The sequence below is a fragment of the Pseudonaja textilis genome, chromosome 2 (genome assembly GCF_049901715.1).
Source record: "Pseudonaja textilis isolate UNSWEBS1 chromosome 2, rPseTex1.2, whole genome shotgun sequence".
Lineage (NCBI taxonomy): Eukaryota > Metazoa > Chordata > Lepidosauria > Squamata > Elapidae > Pseudonaja > Pseudonaja textilis.
The window spans coordinates 133,100,292-133,120,899 of record NC_141991.1 but is presented as its reverse complement, the minus strand read 5'-3'; the positions used below and the strand labels follow the sequence as shown (position 1 = coordinate 133,120,899).

General features: G+C 42.6%; 2 protein-coding genes across 4 annotated transcripts; one reads left to right on the top strand and one right to left on the bottom strand.

Annotated features, from left to right (window-relative positions):
• Positions 1–975: 975 nt before the first annotated feature.
• On the top strand, positions 976–5,199 carry NPFF (neuropeptide FF-amide peptide precursor). Of its 2 annotated transcripts, none has more exons than XM_026714854.2 (3): positions 976–1,211; positions 3,617–3,747; positions 4,866–5,199. In XM_026714854.2, the coding sequence occupies exons 1-3, from the start codon at positions 1,065–1,067 to the stop codon at positions 4,990–4,992; spliced, it is 405 nt and encodes a 134-aa protein (XP_026570639.1). In that variant the 5' UTR covers positions 976–1,064; the 3' UTR covers positions 4,993–5,199. The 2 variants fall into 2 exon arrangements, with proteins under 2 accessions (XP_026570639.1, XP_087781482.1); XM_087925356.1 differs by having other exon boundaries at positions 3,602–3,747.
• A 1,388-nt stretch (positions 5,200–6,587) lies between these two features.
• TARBP2 (TARBP2 subunit of RISC loading complex) lies at positions 6,588–20,587 on the bottom strand. Of its 2 annotated transcripts, none has more exons than XM_026714772.2 (10): positions 20,404–20,587; positions 18,171–18,554; positions 16,501–16,670; positions 14,628–14,733; positions 13,473–13,553; positions 12,728–12,797; positions 11,016–11,133; positions 9,366–9,493; positions 8,983–9,169; positions 6,588–7,084 (listed from the first exon to the last, which is right to left on the bottom strand). In XM_026714772.2, the coding sequence occupies exons 2-10, from the start codon at positions 18,410–18,412 to the stop codon at positions 6,927–6,929; spliced, it is 1,260 nt and encodes a 419-aa protein (XP_026570557.2). In that variant the 5' UTR covers positions 18,413–18,554; positions 20,404–20,587; the 3' UTR covers positions 6,588–6,926. The 2 variants fall into 2 exon arrangements, with proteins under 2 accessions (XP_026570557.2, XP_026570556.2); XM_026714771.2 differs by having other exon boundaries at positions 12,728–12,800; positions 20,404–20,585.
• Positions 20,588–20,608: the final 21 nt, after the last annotated feature.

Below are 20,608 nucleotides of genomic sequence, written 5' to 3'. Positions count from 1 at the left end.
AGTCTGGTGGCACAAAGTATTCTGCAACAAGTAGAGGAGTGGAGATCTCTTCTTGTGAAATATTTCTGGACTTTCTCAACTGTGTTAATATCAGATATGTAATGCGGGTTCCAAACTGATGAGCTGTATTCAAGTATTGGTCTGGCAAATGTTTTTTATGCCCTAGTTAGTAGTGTGATGCTACCGGAGAAAAAGCTAGGTTAAGATTAGGTTAACAACTCTTAATGCCTTTTTGGCTTAATGCCTTTGGGGCTCTAGCACTTAGATCATTAGAGATGAGCACTCCAAGGTCCTTGAATTGCAGTTGCCACCTTACTTTAACACTCCCTCGTTTACGGGTAGTCCTTGCGATTAAGCCCAAAATTTCTGTTGCTAAGTGAGACAGTTGTTAAGGTGGCTGGGCGTGTATTCCTTCAGCCCGGCATACACACATACACGCACACCCCCTTCCCTGTCCGATCCCCGGGCCGCGTGTTATAAATGGGTTTCATTATAAACGCGCTTTGCCGACGTGAATGCCTCAGGGAAAGCGGGCCTTGTTGAAAAGCGGCTGGCGAAAAAGCCTGACAAATGCCCCGTCCCACGCAAGCCTATCTGGGGCTCTAGTAGACCCATCAATCCAAGCCGTCTGCAGGAGACGACTGGGAGGACAGGGGAGGGGGGGTCAGCGTCCAAATCGCCGGCCTCGATTTCCCCGGCGCAAACCACACACATCGTGGTAAACAAGCAATTAGCCCACGCGTCCCACCAGGGCCGAAAAGAGCCGTTCTGCTGGATTTATCCTCGCAATAAACGCGCAAGCGGCCCCAGACGGCAACGGCGCTCGCCTCTTGTCAGGGACCGTCGCGGTCCCACTCCGCTCGTCACGGGGAGCTGCCGCAGGGCCCGCACCGCATGGGCTGCTGCCTTGCAAACCGTTGCCGCCACCCGTGTCATCAATCCCGCCCCGCGTCTGGGATGGCAGGAGATATAAAGGCGCTGCCAGGAGAAAGGGAAGCAGGACGGGTGGGGAGCAGAGAGGCGAGAAAGAGAGAGAGAGAGAGAGTGGAGCGGGAGCCTCCACCATGGACGCTTCCCGCCTTTTCCTAGCGCTGGCCTTGCTTCTCTCGGGCAGCCTGAGGTCGGTCCGGAGTCTCGAGGAGGCGCTCGGCTCCCAAGAACTCTTGGCCGAAGAACCCAATGGCTACCCGGAGAGGTTTTTAGACTGGATGGTAAGTTGCCCCCCGAGGAAACAGACGAGCGGGACGCGGGGGACTGTTTCGGCTTTCCATCTGTTTCCCGCGCTTTCCTCGAGGGAAAGTTTCAGCCGCAGGTGTGGCTGGGGCGTCAGTTGTGGCAAAGCTGCCTTGTAGGGTCTCCTGCTTGGGCAGGGGGTTGGACTGGATGACCTACAAGGTTCTTCCAACTCTGATTATTTGTTATCTGTTAACTTTAGGCCGGGTGTCTGTGGAGATTCTAGGTCATCCAGGTCATGGTTGTTGCTTTTTCAAGAGGCAAGGGACTTTCTGGGGCGGTTTTTTTGAAGAGGTTTGTCATCCGAGAAGCTTCTTCAGAGCTATCTCTGACCTGAATGACTGAGAATCTCCGTATTGCTATTTCGCTAAGACCAGGTGCATAGTTGCCTTCCTGCTCCCACCAGATTTCATCTTTAACACAACCTTGTAAAGTGGGTGAAGGAGAGAGAGAGAGACTAGACTGAACTTGACCAGAGGAAGGCTTTGCTATAGATATGCCAACTCCCACTACCCATCACTACAGCCAGGCTGCCCCGACCTACATTACACCCATCCAAATGGGACAGTTGCACTTTTCCTACCAACAGAGACAAAGCTGGGGATCCTGGCATCAGCTTGCCCATTTGGAGGTGAGAAGGTTTACTGAAGCTCGACCAGGCGAGAAAAAACAAGCCCAACTGTGACGGGTTTATAGCTAATGTCCTTTGATCATCTATATTTCCCAGTCCCAACCATTTTTCTGATATTTCGGGAACTCCCCAAGAAGGACGAAGCATCCTTGTGATCCACCAAGCTCCGTAGCTAAGCCAGATTTCTTCTAGTTTCTTCTATTATTTTTTCCTCTTATCTGCTATCAGCTATGGACAATAGGTGGTCTTAAGAAAGTAGTAATTGATTTTGGCGCTAATAAAGATCTCCAGTAATTCTATAGAGCTCTGTCAAAGGAGTATAATGTCTGCAAACTCTGTGGAATTATTTGTGGATTAGGACACATTTCTTTTGTGACTATCGCTCTTGCTGTGTATACAACTTAGAATGCTGCAACCTGAGAATTTCAGATTGTTTTCTAAGCATAATTTCAGCAACAAAAGGTGTAAGGAGGTTCAAGTTGGAGAAACTATGTTGCTGTTTGTCGTCCTTATGCTAGTAACAAGTATATCCATGTTTGTATGTATTGTGGGCATGTGCTCTAATGAGTGACCGCTCAATAAATAGTATATTGTATTTATACCTTGTGGAAATAGCTTCCTACATAATTTTTTTCACAAGATATGCAGTTGATAAATATGATCTTCAGGATGTCTTTTTAGAGGAATTCTGTTCTTTTTGTTATATGGCTGCTGCTGGGAAAAGAACATGCAGGAAAAGTTCCCTTTAGGAATCTTAAAACTGTCTTGCTGATAAATAGGCGCCTTCGGCTGACTTGAATGAAGAGGCTTCTTTACTTCCTGGTGTCTCTAAGGGCACATTTGCAGCAAGAGAATTTCCAGATTGACATAGCCTGTCATATTCTCATATGGAGACATCAGTTTACCCAAAGTGTCCTTGCAAATTCAAGATTGATAAGCGGCTTATAAAGACTCACAGCATATTGGGGGCTGAAATAGAAGAGCTACAGATTAGCTGTGCATTTTAAGAAACACACAAACTGAGCATTAATAATATATAATATATATATATATAATATATATATAATATATATATATATCCAACTCAGAGTACTCTTTCTCTTGTTATAGGTATCGGGCAAAAATTAAACCAGAGTGTACTTTTAAGATTTACATCTGAAGCAGCCTTGCCCAGGCTGATGCTCTCCAGTTCAAAACGTACCATTGCTAACCTGTCTGGGGAGAATGGGAGCTGTAAACATATACAGCTGAAAGATGCCAAGTTGTAGAAGGCTGATCAAAATATAAAGGCAAGGTATATTGGCTGGGTTTGCATAACACACTTAATGCATGTTGAGGGTTTGCACAGTACATACACTAACACATTATCTAGGTTTCCCAACACATTAAACTTCCCATCTAAAAACAACACAGGATTAAAACTAACCAAGCTTAACATGTCAAGTGAATGCAACCCTTTGATCTTTAACTAACCTGGCTAGGCATATTGTGTGGATCCAGCCGCTAGAGTAAAAGCAAAGGGAAGTAGCTGCCTTTATTTTGTTATGGTGCAGGACAGATCTTCTCCAATACCTAGGTCTTCAAGCTGAAGCTACAGTCAGTATGCAACACCTACATACTGTTCCTGCATAATAAGGGTGAGCTGTTGTTGTCTTGGGTTTTCATCCAACTTGTTGTACCCCTTAAACTTGGGGCAAAATCTCCTCCTGTCCAATTGCATGTTCTGATGAACTCCAGGCTTTCTTCCTACAGCCACAAGAGGGTGAGGCCCACACTGGTCAGAGCTTACCTGATGAAAATCTGCTGGATGTCCTTCTCCGTACATTGTTACATGCTGCGCAGAGACCTGGTCGCAGCCCTTCCTTCTTATTCCAGCCACAGAGGTATGATTGATTACAGGTTTATTAAGCAAAACTATATGCATTTTCAGGTGAAATAGAAGCAAATATGTTAACTTCATGTTTCTATGCAATTTCGAAGTTTCATTTTAGTCTGTTTTCTGGATTTGATTTGAAAAATATTTTTTTAGTGGTTACATTAAAACATCCAGTTACTCTTCTGCTGATGCTTCTTACGCTTTTCATCCAAATGGTGCGCAGAGATTTGCAGAGATTTCACTAACCTCTCGTGGCATCATATATTGTAAATATTAGGCAACAGCTTCACAATTTAGAGGCAATTAAAGGAGAACAAGATATAATGTGTAAATTGCTATCCAAATAGAGCTTTCCAATCTGTGGGGTTTTTTGTTTTGTTTTGTTCTTTTTTATGTTGTGTCTGCTAGATGAATTAAGGTCAAGTACTGGTTCCAGCTGTAGGAGAAAAATTAACCAAGGTTGTTTTACTTTACTGAATTCCCAGCTTACATCTCTGTACAAACCAGGAATTGTGTTTGAAATAAACTGATTGACTTTCTGTTGTGTTTATTCAGCAATTTAATAAGGTTTATGTTACACCCTGGTTTGAAACTAACAGAAAGCTAAAAATTGGACAAAATGAAACTGAATTTTGGTTCATTCTTCCTCCAGGCTTTTGCAGGGAAAAACATGGGGAAATCAGAACGGAGTTCTTTATGCTTCTCTGTGCTGTTGCTACATACAATTCCTGGCTTACTGGTGCAAATGATTGCTGCCTGTCCAATGCAAATCAGTACTATGAAGTGCATTGAGAACTGAATGAATAAATGATCCATTTGTTGGCATCCCTATTCATGTATAACCTCAACAAAGGATGCCTTTCATCGTTTCACCTTTCTGTCCTTTAAAAAGAATTAATTACTTCCTGACCCACAATCCAATTCATTTCAGAGTCAAGTCCTGGAGGCAAACGGTACCCATAATTCTTTGCTTCTGAGCTTTCTGGAGTCATTTGACCAGCTATGGCTGGAGATAGGATGATCTATCAGAGGGAATATGACTTTGATTTCCCCAAAGTGGGCCCAATTTGTCCCTTCAGGCATTGCATTCTCTATGTTGCTCTCCGCTTCTGATCGTTTCTATAGGTTTGGCCGTGAAGTCAGGACCAGCAGTTTGAGAAGCGCTGGCCGGATCAAAGCACGGGCTTGGGATTCTCTGGCCCCTCAGTTTTTGAGTATGGCTGCCCCACAACGCTTCGGCAAGAAAAAATGAAGCTGGAAGTAGCAATCCGGAAAAAATAAATACCAAAAGTAATTGCTTCCTGGATCCTGGCAAACTGGATGAGAGCCACACCTTAATTTTCTGCTTCTTTATTTTTATGTCTTGTCACTCAGCCTTAGCTGGGTGGCCCTTCCCTGTTAAGGACCTGTATACTATTTGTTGTCAACAATAATAAAACAACATTGTTACATCTTGGAAGATACTGCAGTCTTTTTGTCATGTAGATGACCAGGTAACCCTCTCTGCAATTAACCTGTTCACCTACAACCCTCATTAGACTTGGTCTTCAGGATCATTGAACAGGGAGGAGGAGGGGAGGTATAGTGCTTTCTGTTAGGGAATGGTATTCAGTTCTAAGGGGGGAAATGAATGGCACATTTGGAAAAAGAATTACAATGAAAATTACCCATGCCTTCATAGGTGACTACATCTATGGTCAGTGAAGTCTCCTTTCATGCAAAGACTTGCTCCTCTGTAAAATGTTTTTTAAAAATTGTCTGTTGGTCACAGTGGTGGTGGATTATTGGCAACGCCTGTCTGGGAGTGAGTCTTTAAAATGCAGATTGTAAAATGCAGGTTCTCCCAAAAATGGATTTTGCACAATGCATAGAATTAATTACACTGAAAGACTAATATTGGCCTATCCTATACCACATATGGCCAAAGTAGCTGAATAATACAGCTCCTAGAAGAAGGGATATGTAGCCCAACATCACCTGTAAGCATCAGTCTGACTCTAGCTGAGCTAGAAAAGCACGCTTGTTTTCAGGACCAGTTACCTGTTCAAATTCTTTCCTTGGGTTGGGACTGCTGCAGGTACATGCACAATATATCATAGGAGGAAATCATTTCTACAAAAATGAGTATTGGTTTGAGGAGACAGAAGACAATCTAGAGAAATTAAGTAAAAGGCGAAATTGTTTGAAACTCTGTTTTTTTTTTAAAAAAATGCTTTCTGGACATGAGAGACAGGCTTGAGGGACAATTCAACATTTCTTTCCATACCTGGGTAGTGCAAATTGGCTTTCCAAGAGTTGCTGGACTCCAATCACCTGGAGTTTGGGAAGTTGTGGGATTTGCAGCCTCAGCCCCTCCCTTCTGATAGAAAATAAGCATGTGGGCAAGGGGATGCTAACTTTTCACCCTCAAGTCAGAGGTGGTATTCAGCAAGTTCTGACAAGTTCTGGAGAACTGATAGTGGAAATTTTGAGTAGTTTGGAGAAAGGGCAAATACCACCTCTGACTGGCCATGCTCCCATCTATTCTCTGCCTCCCTAGTCCCAGCTGACTGGCTGGGTCTTCTTTGGTTGCCCTGCCCAGGAGAACAGAGCTGGAAAGCAGGTTAGTGGAGTGGGGAGGGAATGGAGATTTTGCAGTATCCTTCCCCTGCCACGCCCACCAAGCCACACCCACAACCAGTCCTAAACATTTTTGAATCCCACCACTGCCTCAAGTGTATCTAAACTAGCAGAGATCACAACTAGCTCAAGCAGTCTGAAGATTTCTGGCTTATGGTATATGGTGAGGGAGGTACAGTTCTCTTGTATGTGAATGCCTAATTCCTGGGGATAAAACAGGACAACTTCTTATTGAAAAAAAATCCATTTTTTTATTGCAACTCCCAAACATGAGAGAAACCAGTCGGTGCTTATATCCCAGAGAACAAGAAGGGTGACCCCGAGTGAGCCAAAGAGGCAGGATAGCCTCCAGATGGGCTGTCCTTGCCCCTCAGGAAACGGCTCCGTAAACCCCATCACTGCTGCAACTTCGGCCAACTTTTTCAAAGTCTTCCAGTTCAGCCAACTTCTTCCAACCCTCCTCCTTTCTTGCAGCCCCATCCAATCACTTCCCTGTCACGTCAATTCATGAGAGGAAAACAAAATGGCCTCCTCAACGGATCTGCAGCATTGCCAGGCGCCTGCATCTCACTTGCCTCCAGCCATGATTTTGAGGTACTGAAGGGCATTGCGGGCAGCATCAGCGCGGGCAGCAGTGCGGGAACTGGCTGAACCATGGCATACTGTGGCTGGCTGTGTAGAAAGCTCCACCAAGCACTGGTAGAGGCCACTTATGCTCGTCTCATCTGTGAGGGGGGAAAAAACCCCATTCAGTTACTTAAACCAGGAAAACAGCAACCTGCTGCAACTGATCTCCCAGGTAGTCCTCAATTTACAATCATTCATTTAGTGACTGTTCGAAGTTACAACGGCACTGGGAAAAATAACATGATCATTTTTCACACAACAGTTGCGACATCCCTATGATCACATGATCAAAATTCAGACAGTTGGCAATTGGCTCATATTTATGACAGTTGCAATGTCTTGGGATGATGTGTTCACCTTTTGCGACCCTCTGACAAGCAAAGTCAATGGGGAAACCAGATTCACTTAACTATTACTAACCCAACTGCAGTGATTCACTTAACTATGGCAAGAAAAGTAAAATGGGGCAAAACTCATTAACAACTGATTGTTTAGCAAAAGAAATTTTGGGCTCAACTGTAGTCGAAGGTCTAGGACTACCTGTATACTGATTATTCAAGCAAAAGCAAAGCAACAGACAAATAACATCACAAATCTTCTGGCAATTAAAACATAAGGTAACAGGAGGACAGAAAATTTTCTTATGGCTGTGATAGTAAAAGAACTTATTGGTTCAACTAGTATGGTCAATGGCAATTTATCTCAGCCTATCAAATGGCAACTATTTGATCCTGCTTTTGAGAACTTCACTAAGAAACTTGGTGAGTTACTGTAGCACGGTAGTATTAACACAATAGTGTTAATATTTTACTACAGTTGTGTAGTCACCAAGCAGCCTAAGGGAAGGATGGGGAACAAGTTGACTTCTAGATAGGGATAAATTGCAAATTCTAGGTGGCTTAACTACTATGGACATGCTGCAAGATACTCAGCCTTGTAATTCTCATCCAGAAATCTGGGGAAGGCAAACCTATTCTCAAATGAAACACCAGGATGTGTGCAATACAGCAAAATGTGATTCTTCTTTTCCATCTCTAGTACCCCTTCTAATCTTAGATGTTTTGGGGGAAACCCTATTTTAATAGGCAGAATAGGTTTGTCAGCTGTGTTTCTGTAGCACTGAAGTACATATTTCCATTCTTGTTTTGAAACTACTTTTAGAGATGATACATTAAGTACAATGTAATATAATTTTGTTTATTGAATTAGAATGGATATTTTAAGATTTCATTCTGCTCAAGAGCAAATAAATGATCCTTGCAGAGCTAAAGTCTGCATTGTATAATGACCATTGCCCTTTTAAGAAGCAGGCAGGATAGCCTGCTTAAGCTCACTGTACCAGAGTATAATGCTGTCATTCCTTAAAAGATAGCAAAACAGATAAACAAAAATCTGCCTGACTTGGTGATCACTTCAATATTTTCCTCTTTTACATCTGATAAACATATACCTAAAATTAAAGCAGACCAACATTGCAGTACCAAATTCCTGACCTTGTCTGGTTTGTGTTCCAAGTCAATATTTCTCTTTCATGAAGCCAATATTATTGATGTAACCCATGTAGATCCAAGCTCACCCGAGTTCTCTCTGACCTTAAAGGATAATTCTAAGCATGCCTGGTCCCATTTGCCTTCAGCCATCCAGTTGCTCAATGTGCAAGTGGGAAACACAAAGTTGCATTTGTAAATGGACAAATAAAGACGGTCATCCTTACTGAGTGTCTACAGTTGGAACCAGCAACTCGGTCATTAAGCAAAGCAGATGGTAAATGAAACCGCTCCTGTGCTTATGATCTTACTTCAGCTTCCCTTTATTTTACAGCTCTGCAAAGGTTCTAAATGCAAAGATTGGTTGCAAAGGTACTTTTTTAAAATCAGCATTGTAAAACTGATCACTAAATGAAGCAGTCACTAAATGAGGACTGCCTGTAGTGCACAAGAGGGAGGAGAAAATTTACACAACCTTTATTAACTCTAATCTCTGCCTCATTCCTTACCAATATCAAGGTAGCTGATATCAAAACTCTGCTCTTCGGAGAGTTCCTTCAAGAGGTTGCAGAACCCAGAATTGAAAACTCGGTGGCTTTTCAGATGAAGAATCTTCTCTCCCACTGAGTTGCGCAGGGAATCCCAGGTACAACCGGATCCCCGACTTTTCATCCCGTCCAGTTTGGTCCCTGCAATCTAAGTAGGAAAAGGTGTTCATGGAGGTTCTGTTTCTTTCACAAATTACAGCATACAGGAGTTAATTGTCTTCCTTCTGCTCTTAACACAATTATCCTTGGTTTTCTGTCTTTGTTCTTTACTGAATTTCTAGAGAACCCAGTAGCGTTACCAGCCCTTCATCTAAATATCAGCAGCTTGTCACTTCAAGACTCACAATAGAAAACTGGTCCTCTTCCATTTCAGCCTCGCTCCCCTCCCGTGGGTCCAGAGGAACACTGTGGATCCGAACCAGCATTTTTGCTGCAGCGTTGCGTTTGGCTAGTTTTTTGGAAGTGCCACTCCCTGGAGGGAAAAGAAAAGTTGGAATGGCAATTTGACAACGGGACTGATATATTGATCCTAAACTATACAGCCATAGGTTGTATACAGCCAATATAACAGCCATAGGTTTCAAATAATATACAGCCATAGGTTGTATATCTGAATATACAACCATAGGTTTTAAAGACTTGGTTTTTTAGGACCTTTCAGGGAGCTCCCTGGAAAATCTTTTCCTGTACATTCCCATATCTTTAGTTCGGTGTACGTGAGTGAAGGATGCCTTTGTGCATTGCCATCTTGTTTTATAACGGCACCATTCCTCCTTTTATTAAGCCTGTTATTGGGAAGCTTCCCACTCTTTTAAAAATCCCAGTGGGATTGCAGAAGAAACAAGTCGAGATCCACCCAATAAAAAGGAATTAAGAAACTAAACGGGTTAATCATAGGTGGATTTAGATTCTTTGCTAACATCTTAGGATAGTTCTTTAGCGTACGACATATCATACATGGGCTTGTAATATATATTTTCACCTAGATTTAAAAAAACACAGTAAAACATGAATGTTAGTAGGTTCTATATTCAGTCTAGGCCAGGGATGTCAAACTCAAGGCCTGCGGACCGGATCTGACCCAAAGGGTGCTTAAATCTGGTCTACAGGGCCAGTCTGGAAATAGCAAAAGGCCCAGCCCATGGTACCTCTACTAGCAAAAACAGGGTGCAGGGGGATGCCCCATTTTGGCTGGCAGAGTGCTGCAGCAGGCCATCCAGGTCAAAAATGGGGTGTGTGTGGGGGCGTACGCAGGCCCCCTGCAGCCCTTTTGGCTGGCAGAGTGCTGCAGAAGGCATCCATCCCTTACACCCTGGGCACTTCTTCCCCTCCCCCTCCCTCTGGCCAGCCCTCAGAAGACAACTACAATGCTGATATATATACATGTATGTATGGTATTCAGCTTTGTTCGGGTATTTTCCCACGTCATTGTAGTTGTGCTTTTAAAGTTGTAGCAACGTTTCGGCAGAATCTCATCTGCCATCATCAGGCTTCTGTACTGTGTCTGTCTGTTCTGTATGGTGTTCGTCTGACGAACACAGTACAGAAGCCTGATGATGGCAGATGAGATTCTGCTGAAACGTTGCTACAACTTTAAAAGCACAACTACAATGACATGGGAAAATACCCAAACAAAGCTGAATGCCATACATGTAAGTACCCACGAAAACTTAAGAAAACACACACACATACACACACACACACACACACATACATACATATCAGATAGAGGGATGGATGGATATAGAAAGAAAGAGACAGAGAGAGAGATTAGATAGGTAGGTAGGTAGGTAGGTAGGTTGGTTGGTAGAAAGAAAGAAAGAAAGAAAGAGAGAGAGAGAGAGAGAGAAAGATAGAAAGATAGAGGACCAGTATATGCCCTCAGCTTACAGCTGGTCATGATTTGATCTAGAGCTTGACATGGGACCTAGCAGTCACACTGAAGGGAGGATACTATACCCCTTTTATATGATGAGTATCTTATGATAGTATACCTATTTCAATAAACCTTTCAACACGACAAGTCATGGTGAATTCCTTGCGGTGCGCTGGCCCAGATTCCTGAGTGACGGTGTATTCCGGAAGTCGCCAGCCCTTCTGCACCACCAGTTCCTGGGGAAAGAGGCAAAAAAGAAAAACAATCCTTTCTGGATTCTTAATGGGAGTGGCAGGTCTGGCCCCTTTTGTTATCTTGGTTATTTTATAAAGAAACAACTTACTGTATTTAGAAATGTTAGTATATCGAGTATATAGTATAATGCAACTATCAATTATTACAATCCCAATTGATGGTTCCATTAAGTTAACACACATTTGGCTGATAATTGGGAGAAGATTCAAGCCAGAATTAAGTAATGTTTGCTATGGTCAAATATGGCTCCCACCATGAGCCGTGGTGGCGCAGGGATGAGAATGCAGTCCTGCAGGCTGCCTGCAATTTGGCAGTTCGAATCTCACCAGGCTCAAGGTTGGCTCAGCCTTCCATCCTTCTGAGGTGGGTAAAATGAGGACCCAGATTGTTGGGTCACTAGGCTGACTCTATAAACCGTTGCAAAGCACTGTGAAGCGGTATATAAGCCAAAATGCTATTGCTATAAGTTGGATCAAGACCACTTGGAAAGCTATGTCCATAGTAAATGGATTTTACTTACAATATGAGGACTGAGAAAACTGATTTAATTAAGCATTGACCTTTTGTAAGTAGGTGACTGATTTCATCGTATGTGACTGGCTTTATTCCAGAGCTGCAGCAAGCCCCATGTTGGTTCTGACTAAAAAGCATGATCCAAAAAGACCCATACATACTGACAGGTTGTTTTCCTAAAATATTTCTTGGACCTTCTTCCAAAATTGCTCCACCATCTGAGAGTCTTGGAGAGGTACTGGAGAGGATCAGATGGATGTAACTACGTGGTTGATTCCCCATTCCTGCCCTCTAAATGTTGGCTAATGTCTCATTTTCAAAAATTGGGGTCTTGAGAGCACTGAAATTAGGTCAGGTGTCAGCATTGAAAGGAAGGAGAGGTCCCCAAGTGTCTGGTTCACAGAATAGGGTACTAATGACAAACAATGTCAGACATGTAGCTTGCATGCCAGCAACACAGATCAGTGGTTTCTATTACAAAGCCTGACGGTGAAAGAGGAAAGTACAGGTAGTCCTTGACTTACGACCACAATTGAGCCCAAAATTTCTGTTGCTAAGTGAAAAATTGGTTAAGCGAGTTTTGCCCCGTTTTACGACTTGCCTTGCCACAGTTGCTAAGGGAATCCCAGCAGTTGTTCAACGAGCAACCTGGTTGTGAAGTGAACCTGGCTTCCCCCACTTTTAGCTTGTCAGAACGTGGCAAAAAATGGTCCCCGGGACACTGCAACCGTCATAAATGTGAGTCAGCTGTCAAGTATCTGAATGTAAATCACATGACAAGGGGGATGCTCCAACAGTCGTAAGTCTGAAAAACGGCCATAAGTCACTTTTTTCAGTGCTGTTGTAACTTCAAACGGTCACTAAGCAAACTATTGTAAGTCGAGGACTACCTGTATACTAGAACCTGCATCCCCGTGAGTTTTCCCTTCCCTTTCCTGGTGTTTACTCAATACGTATTATGGAAATTGTATTCACTGCATTGGGACAGCACTCAAATTGAGGGACGGTGATCAAGGCTGTGAGCAGAAAGTACCATATATCACAGCCAAGAAAACTGCTTACCTGTAAGGCCCCAACTGGATTGCACTCAGATTGCTGTGGGGATACTGTAGGTTTTATGTCCAGCGGAGAACTTCTGAGTAAAAGATGACACAAAATAAAAAAACATTCTCCCCCAAAGTGTTGCTAACTCGGGTACCCCATGCACATTCGCCCACTGCTAATTAAAGGCACAGTATTTTTTTTGTCCCCAGGAACCTGCCTGAAGGCCCTTTAGAAAGAAAAGCTTTGCCTGGAATCTATATTTGACTGCAAAGAAAAGCATAATAAGCCTAGGTTGGAGGGGGAAATTCATTCAAGATAAACAGGTGTGTTTTACATAAGGTGAATCTGGTAAGAACCACTTGCTGGTCTTTCCAACAGCAAATCAGACCTGGATACCTAATTTCAGAGTATTGAGTAGTAACGAAATAGGGTGCATCCCATATAGCTGCATCCTCTATCTCTGTCCAATCCTTCCCGAGCTAGTGACTTCCCAACGAGCTGGACCTCTGTTCCAGAAAACCCATGCTGGCTTAGAATTCTAGAAGCTGAAATCCAAACCACCTAAAGAACACAATGGGGAAGACTGTTGGGAATCTATGAACAGCAACAAGGGCAAAACTGCAATAACAAGCACCAGGAACGTAGACTCAAATAATCCAGCTTGTTCTAGTAGAGCAGTAACGGGCTTTAGGGAAACAGGAATTGTTTATAAAGATGTTGGCAGCTCAGCCTTTGTTTTCACTTCAGTAATTATCCCCATTACCTTGGAGAGGCTGCTGGTGGGATGGGTACAGGCACAGCCACGGGAGCAGTGGTCAGAGCCAAGGGCTCTAGAGAAAGAGAGCTTGAAAATAGAAGGTGAAAATATTAAAGCATGTTCAGTAGCAGGAATCCATACAGCAGGAAACACTTTTGAAATGAAGTCAGAGACTGCCAAACTTGAATTGCAGAATCTGCTTTATTACTTTTGTCCTTCCAGAATATTTCCTCTACCCCAGCTTCCTTTTATTGCTTAATGTCTGCCCGTTAAACTACTCTAATCCCATAATGGATTTATACAACCTGCTGAGGCAAAGGTTTCTATCTGGTGTTTGGATTCAATGTGTTGTGCGAACCTAGCTATTTTGTTCATTTATGGTTCAGTGTATTGCGTGAACCCAGAAACTGAATTAGTTCAGTAGTTAATTCAGCTGATTGGTGGTGTAAAAAATAGCGCGAAAATCTCATATGCTGAATAAACTCAGTATTCATTCAGAAGCACACAGTAAAGCATAATGAAAAAATGAAATCTCAAGAGAAGGTCAATGTCACTTGCAGTAGAGCTTGATCAATGATATTTCACACTTTGGTAAAAGCCAAGTATTGTGATGCAAAGTGAAGACACATACTTGGAAAAGGTTCAGAGTGCAGATTTAAAACAACTGTTTTAAAAGAATGTTTTGTGTTTTCAACAGTGCAACAAATATATTGCAGCCTTGCCTAATTCCAGCACTTGGTTACAAATTTGTCAGAATAGAATTAGTTCTCTTTCAATAATGAATACACGCAGAATACTGGGGGAAATATAACATTGGCAGCAGAATTGTAATACTGTGGCAAAACAACCAATCTAGAGGCTTGCTTATCTGTGGAACATGGAGAACACAGATATCATTTAAGCCTTTTAAAGCTCTGCAGTCCTTTTGGTCTTTGGTAGCTTGCTCAAATATACCCCAAATATTAGTATTCCAGTGGCTTACTTATCTGCCCATCATCACCAATAGTAAGAAAATATCCATCTTTATCAAAACTGGACACAAATTTAAGTTTTTGAGATGAACAAAATATAAACAGGAGTAGAGATAGAGGATGCCCTGATAATTCTTAAAGAGCATCTGGGATCTCTAGAACCATCCCAAGCAGGCAAGTCCCTCCTCACCTGGCTTCATCCAGCGGCGTCGGCTCTAACATGTTTCCTCCCTTTAGGAGCCTGAGTGCTACTTCTGCCGCCTTATGTTTGGCAGCTTTTTTGCTAGGTCCTTGGCCTGAAAATAGGAAGGAAAGAGATAACGATACCAAGCCAAAAGTCAGAACGAGAACTTCTAAGAGTGAAATATTTATCATTTCCTGCCACATGGTAGAAATCAAGGGGGCATACATGGGGATCTCTGAAATTTTCCGAGGGCTTGGCCCAGCCCTACTTAGCTTCAGTAGGGGGGGAGTTAAACAGGTTATAGGAGGGATTCCCAAACTGGGGCACAAGACATCCCCACCCACGCCAAGGAATTGCAAATAACTTGGGAGAGGTCATACTTAAAAGAAAAAAAACTGAATAGACTTGTGCATACAAAGCAGGAGCATTAAAACTCATTCTGGGCCTCCTTTCTCATTTGCTTAGCAGACTGTGCAATTGCAATACAACAAAGTTTAAACGCTGCTGTGACAGATACATTATTTTAGATACAGATACATTATTTTATTAAATGCTCATTTTATTACAAGTAATCTATTTATTCCTTATCCTATCCTAACATCGATTAAATCATTAGTTTTATTCAGAGGGAAGTCGCACATACTCATTGAACAATTCAGGGGGGAATCAAAGGATTACAAAGTTGGAGAGCCACCGGGCTATGGTGTAGAGCAGGGGTGTCCAACCTTGGCAACTTTAAGACTTGTGGACTTCAACTCCTAGAATTCCTCAGCCAGCAAAGTCTTAAAGTTGCCAAGGTTGGACACCCCTGGTGTAGAGCAATCAGTTCTGGACTGCAAAAATCCACCAGTAACTACCAGGAGACATTTGTATTTTTACAAGGAGGACCTGGGGAAACCTATTACTGTAGATATTTTTTTAAGAATTATTCCCAAGTCTAAATGATATTGTGAATTGGGACACAATTAAGGCAAAATCAGCAAATTTTTACTGGTTTACAATATATACATTTGCTCTATCTCACATGCCCGCACACACACACACACGTATCATCCACACTTACTTACATCCTTCTCGACTAGGCTGGCACCACTAGCCAGAGGGGCAGAAGTCTGGATCCAGAGACAACTCAGAGAGTAATGGCTTCAGGATCCTTTTTAATCCTCCAAAGTCCTCGTGTCATAACTGAACCCCTTTGCCTTTTTCAAAGTTTAATGCGCCTCAATTTGCCAATGAACTGGGGAGCGGGGGGGGGGGGGGGGGGGAAATGGAATGATGAGAATGTATGCAGAGATTGTGAGAGCATGGAAGCCATCAAAGTCTCCACTGCAGGTGCTGGAGAAAGAGATGGACCGTTCCCATAACAAGCGGACATCTCATAATTGGACAATGTGATTACCCAGGGGTGGGGAAATGGGGAAGTTATTCTTTAACCAGGCAAGCAATTGCGCAGGGGAAACCGGAGCTGGTTTTGTTTCTTCAGTACCAATATGGTGTATCCAATAAAGTTTTACTTTGGGGAATTTAAAGCTCCCGAGTGTTTCCTTGATTTGGGTTGACCAGTTGGACAACTGACATCTTGCTTTGTTAGTCTGGTAGCTGTTAGCAGGACTTGGGTAGGGATTTTCCATGTGCTCAGGCCCCAACTTCATTCAGACAAAAGGTTTCCTTTTTGCTAGATGTCTTTAATGGCTGAGTTCTTTCTTAATTATTTCCCCTAAGGATTTTTTAGATAAAAATTCCTTGCTTTTATCCACTCTGCTTAATTAAGTACCTATTTTCATATTTAGGTATGGCAGCTTCAGCCTAGTCTCACAAAGACCAATGAAAAATAAGGTAAACTGGATCATCAGTATACTTATTCTTTACCGCAACTAACCGGTGCAGCTGATGTCACCAACTGTGACACGAAAGGTGAAGTTGGGCTGATGTGCTTGTCCTTCAGCTTTCAGTAAGTCATAGACGGGTGTTTTGCCTATGCGTGTCCCATACTCTTGTAGCAGGCTGATCGGGGTCTTGCCAGGATTGGACGCCAGCATTTGCTCTATACTGAGGGAAGCATGGAGATTGAGATGAATATTAGAGCTATTTTTGCCTGTTTTCAATGTTTCTGTGATCTCATATGTTACAGCAACTTTTCCCAGCCTGATACCTTCCAGATATGTTGGGGAACATTATTTTGACTCCCCAGCTAGCACATTTTAATAGAGGTGTCAAAAAGGTGTAGCTCAATATACATGGAGAGCACCAGATTGAGGAAGAGTGTTCTATAACAAGGAATGATCAACTTTCTTTCAACCCCATTCCAGAATGCCTCCATCTTTACCACTGACCGATGCAACTAAATTTCCGTAGTAAGTTCCCCAATGACAGTAGGATTAAACGCCTCTTCATTAAAAGATTTACTACAAAATGAACTTTCCCATCCATCTTCATCTGCAGAAAAATCCAATGAGAATAGACTAGAGCAAATCCAAGAAGAATAGAAACCATAAATTTACACCCCTATGACTGCTCTGATTAAACATGGAGCTATCATTTACTTCTAGTGGACAGAAATCTATATGACACCACATATGCCAGTGTTTTGGAACCAACTGGACAACAATCCAAGAAACCTATTTATCTAAACCTATTAGCCCATGCAGTATGGCTGTATTACTTTTATCCTTCTCATCTGTTCCACTACCTTCTCTTATTGGTATCACTATTATGAGTATTATTTTGTTATTCTGAGTATTATTACTTTGTTGTTTTGCATGTACACTAAGAGCTTATGCACTGGAGCCAAATACTTTGTGTGTCTAATTGCACCTGGCCAATAAAGTATTCTATTTTAATTCAGTCCTATTCCTGCTTTTAAGGCAGTAAGGTTGAAGATATCCTCAAGTTTAAGCTTCAGTTCTGGTGACAACATGGACTTAACTATATACTTTTTTCTTAAGTAGGGAAATAAACTTTCCTGGTGGCCTTTCATCCAAGCCCATCCCTGCTTATCTTCTAAGCCCAGACCAGCCGCATGGGAACAGCACACACAACCACAGTATACATTATGAATTGCATCAATTAAATATCTGTCCCATGTATTAAAAAGTGCCGATTCTGTTTAATTCAAAGCTCTGTCCCATTCTTCCCTGACCCCCTCCACACACAACTTTTGCTTTCCTTCTGCTGATCGGGAATGTCACACAGAACTCTACCGTCCCGGCCGTGACCCCAAGATGGGACAGCAGCCATAAGAAAGTTTAACCGCGCCATGCCAAGCCTAGGTAGGACTTCTGCTCTCATCGTCCTTAGCCAGCAGCATGCTGGGGAGGTATTAATTAAACCAGCATGCACGGATGCTGAAGATAATTCAAGGCCCAGGATATCTCGCCCAAACATGCCTTATACTGCAGCACGGTGACCCATGGCAGATTGGGCCTTGGGGCCCTTTGGATGGTCGCCACGGCACGCGGAACGCGGTCCTGGAGGAAAGAGGGGTGCAAGGGGCGGGGCTTGTCCCTTCGTCTCTTAGCAACGGTCCCAGAGAGGCGGTGTTTTACTCACCTGGGGAAGCTGCCGCAGCTCCTCGCGCTCCCGCAAGGCTCCTCCGCCTCCTCCTCGCTCATTCCCTCCTCCTGCCCCGCCGCCACCGCCGCCGCCGCCGCCACCACAACTCCTTCCACCCTCCAGTCCGGCTCACAAAGGCCGGGAGAGAGGAAGCGATAGTCTCCTGTTGCCTCGAAAACGCTACGAGGCGCATCCTGGATGCTGGAGTCCACACGAAGACTACCGCCACAAGGCAACATTGACCAGAAGACTACGCATCCCGTAAGACTTTGCAACACCGGGGAGGCGCAGAGTGGCTTCTCTCTCTCGATACGCTTCAATGCATTGTGGTTGCTCCTGTGCACGCTGGGAGTCGTAGTTCTCCTGTTGTAAATTTCCAAGCTGTAACATTGAACATGGACGGAGGCGTGGTTCGAGGAGGATGAATCGTTTTGCCATTACAAGTAAAAATGCGAATAATAATACATCAAGGTGATCCAAACCTGCCTGGCATCACTTTTTAGCTCTAATATTCCTTCTCATATCTCACCCAATTGCTTAACGAAGGGTGATCTTGTAGTTATAATTCCATAATCACATAAGTTTTGTTTAGTGGCTATGCTTGCATGGCACACGTATCCATATTTAAGTGAACCCATGTTCTGAGTTCATTCGATAGAACAGAATTAGAATTAGAATTAGAATTAGAATTAGAATTAGAATAGAATAGAATAGAATAGAATAGAATAGAATTCTTTATTGGCCAATAAAGATTGGATACACAAGGAATTTGTCTTGGTGCAAATGCTTTCAATGTATATAAAAGAAAAGATACATTCATCAAGAGTCAAGAATCATCAGGTACAACACTTAATAATAGTCATAGGGTACAATAAGCAATCGAATCATACTAGGAAACAGTATAAATGAAGAAATAAGCATGTTTGGGTTCATTCAGGGCACTGCTAAAATGTGAATTTATTCATTATTTCATTATTTTGTGTTGTGCAATTGTAGCAAGGAAGGGAAATAACATCATTTGCTTAACTTCTGTAAATCCAGTAACTTTGGCTTCTCTCTTTTTACATTCAAATTTATATAGCTCATGCCGTGTGCCCTTGTGGAGATGGTACATAACATTAACAGTGTTAAAAATAAGTTTTTGCCAAAAAGTCTTGCAGGTAAAATGTATAGATTAGGATTTTTAAAAAGAGCTAAGAATAAATACCAGAAATATGACCAGAAATAGTTATAATTTGTCACTAACTTTTAAAAGAAGTCTGAATTTTTCAGTTGGAAACTTATTAAATAAAATGATAATATATGTTGAAGGAGATGATACTGAACTTAGGGAAAACCTGTGTTATATATTGCACAACTTGTTCAGTTATAATGTTATATGCTGCTTTGGCACCAGATAAACATCAGATACAGGCAGCCAAATATTGTGAAACATATTGTGCATAAGAAAGGAGCTGATCACAATTCTGAAAATGACAGATCATGTGCTGATATGAATGGGAAGAATCCATTTTAAGCTTTGGGTAGTGCAGGATCTCATATTTCTTGAATTTGTGCTCATTCAAACAGAGAAAATAGTCATCAGATTTTGGTGGATGCTGGCATGTCACCCAAAAACAAAGTGTCACCTTTGACAAGCATATCGTAGGTTCGTCATCACTGTCCTAACTCGAGTGGTCTATAACTCACTCTCCGAATGTCATGTTATTGTGCAACTAATAGTTCAGTAATCAGTTGCTCAGTCTTCAAGGAATATATCATGGGGGGTGGGGTTAAAGTGCATGTCCAAGGATATGAAACAGCCACATTTATCCATGATTGCAGAATAAATCTCACAAAACTCAGTGGGACCCAAGGGTGCCTTTGATTGATTTATTGGGATTCATGATGGTACAGTGGTTAGAATGCAATATTGCAGACTAATTTAGCTCACTACCAGGAGTTTGATCCTGACCAACTCAAGCCTTCCATCCTTCCAGGGTCGATAAAATGAGGACCCAGATTATCGGAGGGGCAAAATGCTGACTCTGTAAACCGCTTAGAAAGGACTGTAAAGCATTGTGAAGCGGTATATAAGTCTAAGTGCTATTGCTCTTTCCCTGCATGTATGAGTTCAAAGACGATGGATTTCCAGCCAAACAAAGGATATGAAATATTTGACAACCGCCAGCTGTCGCCAGCTATGACCGCCTGAACCTTTTTTAGTCAATTTTAGACCCATTGAACTTACATCAGCCAACATGCACAGACTCGGCTCTAACCAATATACTTCAACTCCATACAGACTGCCGAGTCACATTTCTAACAGAGAGGACTCAAAAACGAGTCGAGGAAGTGCTGAGGAGCGGATAGGCATTTTCCAGCTTCGGAGCCGATAGAAAAGTTTCAGAACTACATTGCCCTTAAGACAGTGCGAGGGTCCGCGTCTTGTCATT

Excerpts from the sequence above, each read along its gene's own strand:
- TARBP2 (XM_026714771.2), bottom strand. The coding sequence starts at position 18,412 with ATGTTGCCTTGTGGCGGTAGTCTTCGTGTGGACTCCAGCATCCAGGAT. Across the intron at positions 16,671-18,170 it reads AGCTGCGGCAGCTTCCCCAG|TATAGAGCAAATGCTGGCGT; the intron begins GTGAGTAAAACA and ends TGCTTCCCTCAG. Across the intron at positions 14,734-16,500 it reads TGGTGACATCAGCTGCACCG|GCCAAGGACCTAGCAAAAAA; the intron begins GTTAGTTGCGGT and ends TCCTATTTTCAG.
- NPFF (XM_087925356.1), top strand. The coding sequence starts at position 1,065 with ATGGACGCTTCCCGCCTTTTCCTAGCGCTGGCCTTGCTTCTCTCGGGC. Across the intron at positions 1,212-3,601 it reads AGAGGTTTTTAGACTGGATG|GCTTTCTTCCTACAGCCACA; the intron begins GTAAGTTGCCCC and ends GATGAACTCCAG. Across the intron at positions 3,748-4,865 it reads TTCTTATTCCAGCCACAGAG|GTTTGGCCGTGAAGTCAGGA; the intron begins GTATGATTGATT and ends TCGTTTCTATAG.